Source organism: Berghia stephanieae, chromosome 3 (assembly GCF_034508935.2).
Source record: "Berghia stephanieae isolate SIO BIC M18660-M18661 chromosome 3, UCSD_Bste_1.3, whole genome shotgun sequence".
NCBI classification, from domain to species: Eukaryota; Metazoa; Mollusca; class Gastropoda; order Nudibranchia; family Aeolidiidae; genus Berghia; species Berghia stephanieae.
Genome location: NC_088362.1, coordinates 108,573,082 through 108,585,888, shown reverse-complemented (window position 1 = coordinate 108,585,888; position 12,807 = coordinate 108,573,082). Strand labels below are relative to the sequence as shown.

General features: G+C 35.1%; 1 protein-coding gene across 2 annotated transcripts in view; it reads left to right on the top strand.

The window, feature by feature from the left end:
* Positions 1-3,289: 3,289 nt before the first annotated feature.
* LOC144969134 (serine/threonine-protein phosphatase PGAM5, mitochondrial-like) overlaps positions 3,290-12,807 on the top strand; it is a 12,306-nt gene continuing 2,788 nt past the window's right edge. Inside the window, exons 1-4 of one of the 2 annotated variants that reach the window (XM_078908240.1) lie at positions 3,290-3,538; positions 10,501-10,679; positions 11,020-11,234; positions 12,177-12,307. In XM_078908240.1, the coding sequence (XP_078764366.1) occupies positions 3,336-3,538; positions 10,501-10,679; positions 11,020-11,234; positions 12,177-12,307 (728 nt within the window). In that variant the 5' untranslated portion in view covers positions 3,290-3,335. Of the gene's footprint in view, positions 3,539-10,500; positions 10,680-11,019; positions 11,235-12,173; positions 12,308-12,807 lie in introns of both variants that reach the window. The other variant, XM_078908239.1, reaches the window with a different exon arrangement.

Sequence of the window (12,807 nt, the reverse complement as noted above, 5' to 3'; positions counted from 1 at the left end):
AAGGTAATAGTTTAAAAAGGCATCAATCTTAATAGTTTGACAGGCATATCAACAAGAGGTCACAGAGGAACCATCAATTGGAACAATCAATTTCCAAGAAACTAGTTCAGTCGTTCTTTCTTTTTCTTGTCCTTGTTAACAAGAACTACGTCACAAGCGAGTGAAACTGATGTATGGAAAGCCATTAGTCCCAACAAAAAATAGGATGTCTTCAAGATTTTGAAATCGCTGTATGTCTTTTAAATTAAAGTAATAAGCTTGCCTCTACTAAAATTCTTAACCAGGAGATTGAACTGCTCACATTACATTACATATGCTTGATCACTTTGACTAAAAAGTGCAAAGTTAAAACATTTACCGGACACACTAGCACTGAAACTGATCTTATTGAAATTCACAACATTATCATAAATCTTATGTCAGAAAAATGATGATGTTGTTGTCATATTACTCGACCTAGTGCTGCTTTTGATACAACAGACCATATTCTTTTAATTGACAGACTTAAGACATCATATCATGGGCCCGTTCATGTTTGCCAGCACCAATGCTGACCTGAGGGAATGCAACCAGACTGCCCGGGACTGGCTGACTCACTGGCGCGACAAGATATGATGATGATGATGGGCCCGTTTACATGAACGAGGACTAGATTTAGTAAATGACTAGCCAGTCTTAGCCCAAGCGAAGCACGTGACTTAAAAAATCGGATATCATGAACGCTTTCTAGTCTCGGACTAGCTAGTCTCTTGCCTATAAGTGGGCGTTGTAAGGACGATGACTGATTCGGCTATTTTGTGCGGGTAACATCACCTCTCTAGTACACGAAGGCAGGTTAGACACACCCGCCTTCATACTTACAACACAAAATATTTCCAAAGAGGAAATTAGAAACACACGTGATATTAACTGTAGACTGTTATAGACTGCAATGATGTCCATCGTCGACTGTCAATTCTATACTTATGCCGATGGCAGTTTCATTGAGACTCGTTGTAAACGGAGATTGAAACTCAAAGAAATTGAACCAAAAAAAAAAAAAAAAAAACAAAAAAAAAAAAAAACAAGCAAACAAACAAACAAAGAAAAGAGAAGGTGTGTTCTGATTAATCACAGCTATCTACAAATCTGAGTTAATGAATAAAATCCATAAGTAGAAAGCATGGTTCCGCTGTTCCTTTTGAGTTTCTTAGCTATTACTATAACATGAGCGCATAACTGCTATGAGAGCATCTGTTGAGAGCATCTGCCATTCCTATATTTGTGCGGCTATGTGGTGGTCTTGTGATATGACACTCGCTTTCGGATCGGAAGGTCCTGGGTTTGAGCCTCACTGGACTCCTCATTATACTAAGATAAAGGTAGCCAACTTCGTTAATTTAAAAACATCTTCACAAGAACACATCCTAGTGTCACGGCACCAAAATAGATACATATGTGGCGTAGTAAACACATATGTAAGGCTGATTTCATATAGTGTCTTTATTTGCGTTGTTTAAATAATCCAACTTACATTTTCACAAATTGTAAATAAAATTCTAAGTCAAAAAAAATGCAAGTAAATGATGCTGAGCACAAAAGGTTTAAAGAGTGCAACTCATAGTCAAGTAGAATGCAGAATGCCGTTTTCATATGAAACATCCTATTTTATCCCTATAATTATTTTACCCATAGTTCCATTAAATTCACGCCCTTTTGTAGTTTCGACAGTTCCCTGTCAGTCTACAATCCAACCCCTAAGAGTAAGACCAAATCATATTCAAACCTGAAACGTCAAATCCGTAGGTATTAATGTTAAACCCCGCCTTTTAACAAAAATCAAATACAGTCTGTTGCTTTTAATTGAGACTAATCAACGAAAGTAATTTTCTACTACTTAACACAACGACCAGTCCTTAACTTGAAACATAAAACTGTCCTAAACTCATTTAGTATTTAACATATTTTCATTGAAATCCTAGCGTCATTAACTTTGCATGAATATTACTCACGTTTAATGAACAATCAACTGAAAATAAATGCAATATCCTACAGCTACCCCCATTGTTCTTTCTAATATTGGTCAAGTTATATTGCCATGTGTTTCTATAAATTCTTCTGGGTGGGGATCCTGACCTCCCATAGTGGGCAGGGAGGTACATGCTGTGTCTTCTATCCCCTTATCTGGGTGGGGATCCTGACCTCCCATAGTGGGCAGGGAGGTACATGCTGTGTCTTCTATCCCCCCATACCCGTTTTCCAATTGTTTCCTGTCATTGTCTTGGAATGAGATTACTTAGTTTTGTCCTGACCCTTGCCGGAGTTCCTTGGCTGGGAGGGAAACAGTCGAATGTATAGTTATAGTCTTGGGAGATGATATTTTTTTCCTTGTAAATCATCTCTCTGTTATGCATTGTATTATGTTTAGTTTACATATTATATTATATGATTTGTAAACATTTGAGTGTATTCCTCTTAGTTGGGACCTGTGTTTGTGTCTGGATGAGACCATGAGGTGATCTCAAACTAAGTACTTTGAAGGTGTGCTCTTGGAATCTACATCTGTTCCCTATTTGAACCAATTCCCTTTTGTCTCACCTATTCTTTTGTGCTTTAATTGTAATTCTAGAACTTTTTACTATCCCATTTTCTTCCTTTTTACTGGCGCTGATATGACCTTAATGTGTTGCAAGCGCCGTAAAACCCTTAAAAACAAAAACAAAAACAAAACTATAAATTCTTACGTAAACTTCTTGCATAAGCTTATTCTCTTACAGTAGTAGTAGTAGTAGTAGTAGTAGTAGTAGTAGTAGTAGTAGTAGTAGTAGTAGTAGTAGTGGTAGTGGTAGTAGTAGTAGTAGTAGTAGTAGTAGTAGTAGTAGTAGTAGTAGTAGTAGTAGTAGTAGTAGTAGTAGTAGTAGTAGTAGTAGTAGTAGAGGAAGAAGAGGAGGAGGAGGAGGAAAAGGAGGAAGAATAAGAAGAAAAAGAAGAAGAAGAACCTTACCCATAATATTGACAATTAATTTTGTCACTGAAAAGTTAGTGATGGTTGCCACATCATGAAAAACACGATAGAGTTATAACACCTCAATAATCCAATACTTTATAAGCCGCATGATGTGCAAATCAGGCAGACTATTAATGCCCCTCTTTCTGTTAACTTGTTAACGGATTATGCGAAGGCGCAATGACAATAATGCTCTTAATCGGTTTATAATGAAGAAAGAAGTAGAAGACTTCGAATGTACATGAAGACTTCACACATTCTTTAAACCGCTAAATCTGTTCTACTTCTCTGCCTGACAGACAGAATAATTACAAATCAATCACCAACGACATTCCTTCTTCATAACACAATGGATTGGAAGAATTTTCGATATAAACGATTCAGTTTTTTATCCGATGCGTTGAGGAGATCTGTTAAATTAGGAATTGGGGCATCTGCAACGGTAGTTTTAAGTGTAGTCGTATACAACAAGCTTAAATCACCGAGTAATGTCTGGGCTTCGTGGACCACCGGTTATGAGCCGACCACAGCATGGGACAGCAACTGGGACAGGTTAGTATTGAAACTGAAACAATGTCATATGGAAAGAGCTAGCAACACTGATTACATAAGTTTGAATTTTGTTTTTATCTTGATTAGAAATTTAGTTACGGCAGTTCAAAGTCTGAAATTTCAGACTGATTTTTACCCCAAAATTACCATTGCCATTGGCATTATTGGAAAGTGGCTGGACTGGCTGTCATTGACATTATCCCCAGACACCTGTCTTGGGAAAATGAAAATTCGTTATCCCCAGACACCTGTCTGTGGATAACGAAATTTCGTTATTCCCAGACACATAAGTGAAACTCCACTCTTTTAAGCAATTATCCACATTCCAGAATATGGAATGTTTCCAAATGCACATAGAAATAAGGAAAGTTAATAAAATATCTATAAAAACATAAAATTAACCAACATTAAATCAGTTGTTACTACATATACACAATATGCGTTGACTTCGAAGTGGGTGTCATGGCCGAATGGTTTAGTCGTCTGCCCTTTGAAGTTTTACCAGAATCGACGTTGCGGGTTCAAATCCTGGTTCCACCACTTTTTCCCCCAGACTGGTGTCTGGGGATAATCACAGCATTGGAAAGTTATGATCGAAATCGCATGAGTTAATAAAAAGGAAGTGTAAATGAAACAGAGACCTTTAGAATGTGAATACAAATACAACAACAACTGATAACAAATATATCTAAATAGATGGGAAAGAAACTTGATGGCAAAATGAAATGAAATTAAAGCAATTGGCATTCTTAAAATGTCGATATTATTATTAATATTTGATTTTACAAAGAAGAAAAATATAAACTTTTAAAATAAAAACACTAAAATGCCAATAAATAAAAAGTTGGGAAGTATGCATGCATTGAAAATGAAAGCGTAGTAAATGATAGTACTGAAAACACCATGGACAAAATTAAAAATAATAGATAACGATATTAATTATATCGATTTGAATATCAATATCGTCGGACAACCATGATGATGGCACAGAGTTAAAAAGTGTCTGCACATAGATATAGAGCCCTGAAATTTGGCATGAATGAAGTTAAGATGTTAATCTAAAAACATCGTTTTTATTTTTAAAACACACGCTGTAATAAAAAAAATAGACGCATTTGATGGATTTTTCATTATTTGCCACCATTTAAAAGGAAATTGGAAGACAAAAAAAATGATACCAAAATATCTGCGATATTCCTCTTTATGCATGCCAATAAAGAAAAAGGATTATTGCTAGACACTGACTGGACGATTATGCACAGACACTTTTTCGAAACGCCACTCTTTTAAACATTATTCCACATTCCAGTTTCGTAATGCGCATAGAATAGAAACAAGTAAAGTTAATAAGATATCAATGAAAGTATAAAATTACCCAACAATAAATTAGTCGATGGATAGTAGGTTGCCCTACACACAATATGCGTCAACATTAATGTCGATGTCATGGTCGAATGGGTAAGTTGTCTGCCTTAAACTAAGTTAGTAGAATTAGCAGGCTTGTCGGAATCGACACTGTGTGTTCAAATCCTGGTTCTGCCACTTTTTTTTTGTCTTCTTTCTACAGAGCGTTGTAAATAATAAATGTCCCATCCACTGCCACCCCCCTTTTTTTTCTTTTAAATATTTTTCTCCCTTTCTTTTGGTTCCTTTCTATAGAATATTGCAAAATGTAATATCCATCCCCACTCCGATTTCAAACAGTATATCGGCCTTTTTCAAAAAACTGCCAAATTCCTGTCCTGTGACGATAATTGGCTCTTTGACATCTTTGATGCATATATTGTTAGCAAATACTTGCTTACACACTCTCACTACACATTACTAACTTGTATGAAACATAAAAAAACAAAAATCGAGAGAGATTCAGGATAGATATGACGTATTGTATTGACGGGGGTAGAGGAAAATACCCTGTCCTTTTTTTTTCATGATGGCTAGAAGTCGAATTCTTAACAATATGCAGTGTCTTGTTATATACACATATGAATTCAGCTGATGCAAATTGCCATCTTCTTACATCCTCATAAAAGTTTGTAACAATCAGACTTTTTAAAATTCTATTATATATTACTAAAGTTTGTCCCCAAGGGGGTTACTCATTCCTGTAATGGCAGTGAAAATTAACCAATTAAAATCCTCTAAACAATAGAAGTGCAACTAACAATGTTTTATCGCCGTAGATACCTCTTTTCCATCATGGCCGAAACTACAAACACATGGTTTTTTCATCCAGTGTGATTTCCAGATCAAAACCGCTTCAAGAATGGTGAGTAATGTTCAACACTAGACCATGACCCTCATTCCTGTTACCAGGGCTTGTTATTTAAATTAGAAATTGAATCAAAAATAAAAGGTATCAGTATATAGCTTTTTTAAGGCTCTAAATAATAGTCATACTTTAATGTTGGAGTAAAGCATATTTTAGGGATAGTATGAATCGAAGCGAGATAAACTCATCCCTGTTACACTCATTCCTGTTACACCTTGTTTTGTAACAGGAATGAGGGATGTAACAGGAATGAGGAAAACATAACAGGAATGAGTAACAGGAATGAGGAATGTGAACTTTCATAAAATGAAACACACGTTTTATTGTAACTAAGTCCTTTGGAGCATAATGGCCCATAGAATCGGAGCTTATCCCTGTTTCTGTAGCATGAAACAGACATTTAACTTATGAATACGACGTTGGTCTATCGCAAATTACATTCCCAGCAGCACTGGTACCATAATATACACCTGGGTGAAGCAAAGTGAAGCAACCAGAATTAATTTCCTTGATTAAGGAAACCACTCTATGGTTGTGGAGATTTTCGAACCTGGTACCTCCAAGTCGGGAGTCCCTTTCGGTAACCACTCAGCCACGGCGCCTCCACATGGTTTATTGATTCATAGCATATTCTTTTGTTTCATAAGGATGTGTTTGGCAATGTGTTTTGTAAACCACTGAAGTGTTACAGGCCTATGTCCATTAAAGTGGTAACATTCATGGTTACAAGGTTACCATTAAAAACATTTTTTATTGTATACATATTCATTTCTTCCATTGCTGAAAGACTATTTTTAGTGCAAAGTTACCTTGCCAATACAAATGCCTAATGTCCAAACATATTTTGTTGCCTGTTAGGCTCAGATACATTTTAGATGATTACTATGATTTTAACGTCCCGGTATCGCTTGTACAAATGTAACATTGTATCACATAATAGTCTTCTTTGTTTCTTGACTTTAATTCTTGTTACACCTTGTTTTGTAACAGAAATGAGGGTGGCGAAATGGAACTTGATATTATTGTTCATTTTCAAGGGTCATAGCTTTGTTGTAACGATTGTTTTATTTTGTTTTCTTCATAAAGGCTAAAAGAGCCGTGACGTCAGACGAGATGGAGATCCTATTCGACGTGCTGTTTGTCTTAAAAAAGAACAAGACAAATACTAGAGCGACAAATCGAGTGGAAAGAAAAAGTCCATAAAAGATAAGACACCAAGAGAACAATGCAGAGAAAGAATTGGATAAAAAATTATCACACACACACTACAAACCGGAAACAGCAAAATATTGATCTGAGTTACACTCCATCCTCACACTCAAAATCTCCACTCCAGTATGTCTCTCGTCAAAGATATCAAGCTACTAAAACAGGCTGTTCTCTCTTTCTCATTCGAAAAAGTACAAAAAGCGCTTGGACAGGTCATTGAAAAAACACAAACTTCCGTTGACACCCCGATCAAAAACTAGAAAACTTTTGAAAGATAGCAGAAAAAAAAAAACAAGAAAGGTGGCAAAAATTCAGTGAAAAGAACATTACAATATCATTTTGCACTCCTATAAGACATCAAACATTTGAGGAACAGAAGGCACATGTACAAATCCGTGAAACAATTTGCAGCTGGTATGACTCTCAAAAATATAAACTCTCGGAAACGACGTCAAATGCCTCCAAAATTTCCAGATCTTGTCAAACAAATAGTACGAGATTTTTTCCTGAAAGGTGACACTTCTAAATTAGCTCCAGGAAAGAGAAACACAATAACAAGAAATAAAGTCAAGAAATAAAGAAGACTAATATGTGATACACAGTCACATTTGTACAAGTGATAAATCTCTTGAAACCCAGATGTGTCATTTTCTTCATTCTACCGACTTAAGCCATTTTGGGTTGTTACTCCAAGAAAAAGGAACAGAGAAACATGTGCATGTAAAAAATGTGAAAACATTAACATGCTTGCTTCAGCGCTTTGGAGAAAAGGAGTCAAGAATGTTCAAAAATGTTGTTGGTCACACCAATTAAATTTCATTCATTTCTACAAAGCGATTTGAAGCAACAGGTTTTCAAAGGTAATGATGGAGTCATGCCTGAAGTTGCACTGGTTGACTTAAACAGTGAGTCAAGTGAAGAACATGACCAAGATGACATAGACATTACGGTGATGCCGACTGAAATCGATTACAATGGTTTTATCAAAAGATTGAATGAATACAAATCATTTGATGAAGTGGTTGATGAATGTGAAAATCAAGCATTAAGTGTTTGTGAAATAGTTGGGGCCAGCAGAAGTGTAATCAAAACTTGCATTGGTATTGGCAACAAGTTTACACATTTCATTCCAAATGATATACCTAGATCTCTGTGTGATGGGAAACGGTTATTTTCAGTCAAGCTGAGGGCCGATGGGGATTGTCTGCCTGCCTGTGGGGCAGTGTATGCACTTGGCAAAGACACACAAACAGACGAAATACGAATAAGATTGATACAATAGCTGGCTTTATGCAAGGACCATTATTTAATTTGTCAGATTTAAACGTTACTTCACTCAATGACAACATCCAGACAGTTGATTTTTTGTCACAAACTTGGAGCATTATATTCCCGATGTTCACATGAGTGATAAAGATACCCTGGAAGAGTTGTTCAAACTGGACGTTATGTCATTAAGTAAACCAAAATCATACATGGGTATGTGGCAGCTTCTTGCTCTTTCTAGTGTTTTAAAAATGCCTCTTTTGTCTGTTTATCCAAACATTCCGAACTGCCACAAAAGAGTTATCTTGAGTCAATTGATTCAACCTAGAGTTAAGTTAACAATGTTGGTGCTCTTTTGTTGGTCTCTACTAACATAAGCCCCAAATCAATGTATTGGCGCCCTAACCATTTGGTCCCCTTCTGAGTTTCAATCACTAAGCGTATTGAATCTATAATCCTTTCGAATAAATATGTTGTAATTACTCATTCCTGTAACAGAAAACTCATTCCTGTTACGTCCACTCATTCCTGTTACACAAACTCATTCCTGTTAAGAATGACTTTTTCATTTTTTTTCATGATAAATATAAATACTTCAAAGGAAATATTATTTGTGGTAGTTTAACACTTATAGACCTAGACTATGGTAAACAATTTTTATTTTTGTCATTTTCCTATAATTTTTTGGAGATGATGATTGCTCAAATAATATCCTTTGTTTTAAAAAACTGATTTCTGAATGCCTTTTGTAAAACAATAAATGTCATTTTGTTGTCAGAATTAGTATCAATGCTCTGTGTTTATTGTTTTTCAATGTTTTATTTCAATAATTGTCCAAAAATGTGTTAACTTATGTAATGTGACATAATTTTATAAACGTAACAGGAATGAGTCACATGTGGATCGTGATTCACAAATACTTGAATAAGTGACCACTGGAAACTCATTAAGTCCTGTTATTACAATTTTATGTCGCATACATATCACAGAAAGCTTACACAAAATAATGAGTATGTTGGAAATACTTGACTTTTTAAAAATTTGAAGACTCGAATTTGGCGTTTTTTTTAAAACAACCGATATACTAAAAGAAAAAGTCATTAAAAAAAAAAAACAAAACCAAAAAATTCAGAGGGCAATCAAACGGTCAGATAGAAAGAAGAAAAAAAAAAAAGAAGAAAAATAAATACAATTTTCAGAAATTCATGCTCAGAAACGGAACAAGGCTAAACAAAAAAGGAGATAAGAATAGACTAGTTTTGAATGATACAGGTAAAATCTGGGATAGCAAAAGTTACGGCAAAACTTTCAAAGATTGCTGCACGGCTGCATCTTGATTGCTAATCTAAGTCGATAAAATTATTGAAAACAATATAGATACTATAGATAAATTTGATTTTTCCTTTGGATTAATATCACTTTAACTCCAGGTGAACAAGTCAGCATATTTAGTATTAGTCATTGAAGTTGAATGATGTGGAATTCCAGCTGTTAAGGAGCATGGATTGGGAGCATGTGTGGGTAGAGTACTTTACATACATTTAACACCTCAACTCAGGGGAGAATAGATTGCTGACTATTTATGGTATGCATTTTAGTAAAATGCTCACAAGATAAGCCTGCCAGGTGAATCGCACCATAACGATGTTTATAGTCTGTTAGAGGGAATTTCGTGAGAACTAATTACCCAATTAGCGGTCTAAAAACAATAATATATAGTCAGGTGACATCGACTCCATTTTTTCTACAAAGCATTGACAAATAATTTAAGACTGCAAGTGCAAATTTAAGAAATATGCCAAGCTGGTAAGTAAGTTGTGATATATGAAATTGAAATTTGATTCCATGTTGGGAGGAATAATTGAAGCATTGGGAAGTGCATTGTCTCCATTTATAAGGTATTAACTTAATGTTCAGTAGAAAACGGTAAGGGCTGCCTGAAGCCGGTGATCGTAAAATACTAACGATAGCGTGAAAATGGAAAGGCTTGGTATGGGAACAAAACAGACAGTGGACGTTTCGGGTACAAACCCTTCGTCAGCACAACAATACACAAATAAACGTGGAGATGTCCACGTTTATTTGTGTATTGTTGTGCTGACGAAGGATTTGTACCCGAAATGTCCATTGTCTGTTTTGTTCCCATACGAAGCCTTTCCATTTTCACTCTTTCGTTAGTAACTTAATGTTCATCTGTTTTATTTCTTTTCATCAGGAGAGATCCAGCCAGCACTGTAGAACCACCGAGATGTAACACAGAGAGGGATCAAAATGACTTCAACAATCGATTGGCCCAGAGCACTCCCAAAGCTAGCAGACATCTTATTCTGATTCGCCATGGACAATATTTTGAAAGTGCTAAAAGTGATAAGGATAGAGTTCTCACCACCTTAGGTAAGAGATAATTGTTAGATTAGATTTGCATATATAAGTTGTTATTCATTCTCCATTTCTTGAGTAGATAAAGTGAATGTTGTTACATATTACAGCAAGAACCCCTTCTAAAGAGTGAAGAAAAGGAAAGGATTAGAGAGATGGTTATAGTCTTGTTTTTTTCTTTTTAATATGATGAATTGTTATTTGGAATTTGACAATTTATTAGCATATTATATTATTATTTTCAAATGTCCCTCATCTATATGACTGAAAAAATAATTATTCATTGAATCTTTTATGTAGCATTACATCTCATCACATATGAAAATGAATATATTATTTTGAAAATTATATTCAGGTCGAACTCAAGCTGACCTTACTGGCCAGAGGTTGAAACATTTGGATCTTGATTACACAAGTATGACATCATCAACCATGGTCAGAGCTATTGAAACTGCTAAACTAATTAACCAACATCTCCCGGAATTGGAAATCAGTTATGATGACAATTTACGGGAGGGTGCCCCGATTCCTCCAGAACCAAAATCGGGAAATTATCGACCAGAGAAAATGGTAGGTGCTTATTTTGTTTAGTTTGATTTTAATATTCTTGAACTTTTGCTCATGCAATGGAATCTCTAGAAGGCAGCGTTGAACATCGATATGGCCTTTGCTTTATACAAAGAAGATACTAAATGTGATTCTCAACTGTGCTGTGTGTATTTTTTTTTAAGCAAGTCACTTTACCCTTCTCACTTTGTGGTGCTGCACTGTGGCTGCTGCCAGGGTTATTGGCTTATTAGTCTTCCTATGCAATTGACTCTTAAGAAAAATTTCCCCTTGAGGATTAATAAAGGAAACTTTATTGAATTCTGTTTTATTCTCAGAACACAATTATTAATGACCTTCTAGTGACTTTCGTTCTGCTTGTTCAAAGACCGCTTTGATTGTGTTAATATTATCTCACTATCTTTCAGCTTCTCATCAAATTTTAGATGCTAATGAACACCTTCATATATAGTTTATGTATTAATAATCCCGTGATTTTCCATATAAGGCAACTAAACATTTACACACTTTTGTGGAATGATATAGAATTAATCAGACTAGTATCATTTCAAGAAAAAGTCTCGCTAACATGGTGTCATTGAAAGGAGTCCGACTAAGTCATCAACCCCGTAGTGTCAGGTTTTATCTTTGTTTCTTTAGTGTCATTGGAGTGCGAAAATTGATTACTACCCTATTACTATTGATAGTATGTTACCTTACCACAGAACACTTTTCAGCTTGTCTAACAGGCCCAGCTACACAACCACTGCTTGATGGATTGTTAGGTAAGACAAAAATCCCCAATTAAGGATGAAAACTGGTCAGTTTGCATGTGAGGCTAGTGTTCTCCCAATTGGTATCGGGAGCCTCCATATAATGTTATAGATCAAAAGAAATTTAAAAAATGATATATTACCTTCAAAAAGAGATTTTAAAATATATTAATATTATCCTTTATTCCAGCAGTTTTTTCAAGATGGTGCAAGAATTGAAAGTGCCTTTCGTAAATATTTCCATCGAGCCCATCCAGACCAGAAAGAGGACTCATTCGAAATCATCGTATGCCATTCCAATGTTATTCGTTACTTCATTTGTCGGTGAGTATATATGGTTTCTATTTCTGTTGTCAATTCTGTTGCAAGTTGTGATTCTGGTTCATTTGTTTTTGCTGAATCTATATTTATCTCAATGATGTTTGAGATGTTTGTTTGTGAATGGAAGCAAACACAAATGTAATTAACAAATATACAAATAAAAAGAGGAAAAAAAGAAATTACAAAAGTGAAAGACTAGTAAGTAAAGTATGTTTTTTAATAAAATGGAAAAAATTACACTTTTTTTTGTAACAAAACTTTATTTTGGCTATCATTCTTGTCTTTGACTTTAAAAAGGTACACCTGCCATGTCAATTGTAATTCTCCAGTGAGTTTTCTGTGACATTAGGGGAATGATAAAGTTGTAATTTTTAAGGAAATACTTTAATGAGTTGCATTGTTTTTGCTTAATATCAAAGTGACAAATTGGGGAGCAGGCACTTGTGTAAGATAAAGATCTGAAAAAATTTCATACATTTATTTTGAGATCTTTGTTTTTGCTA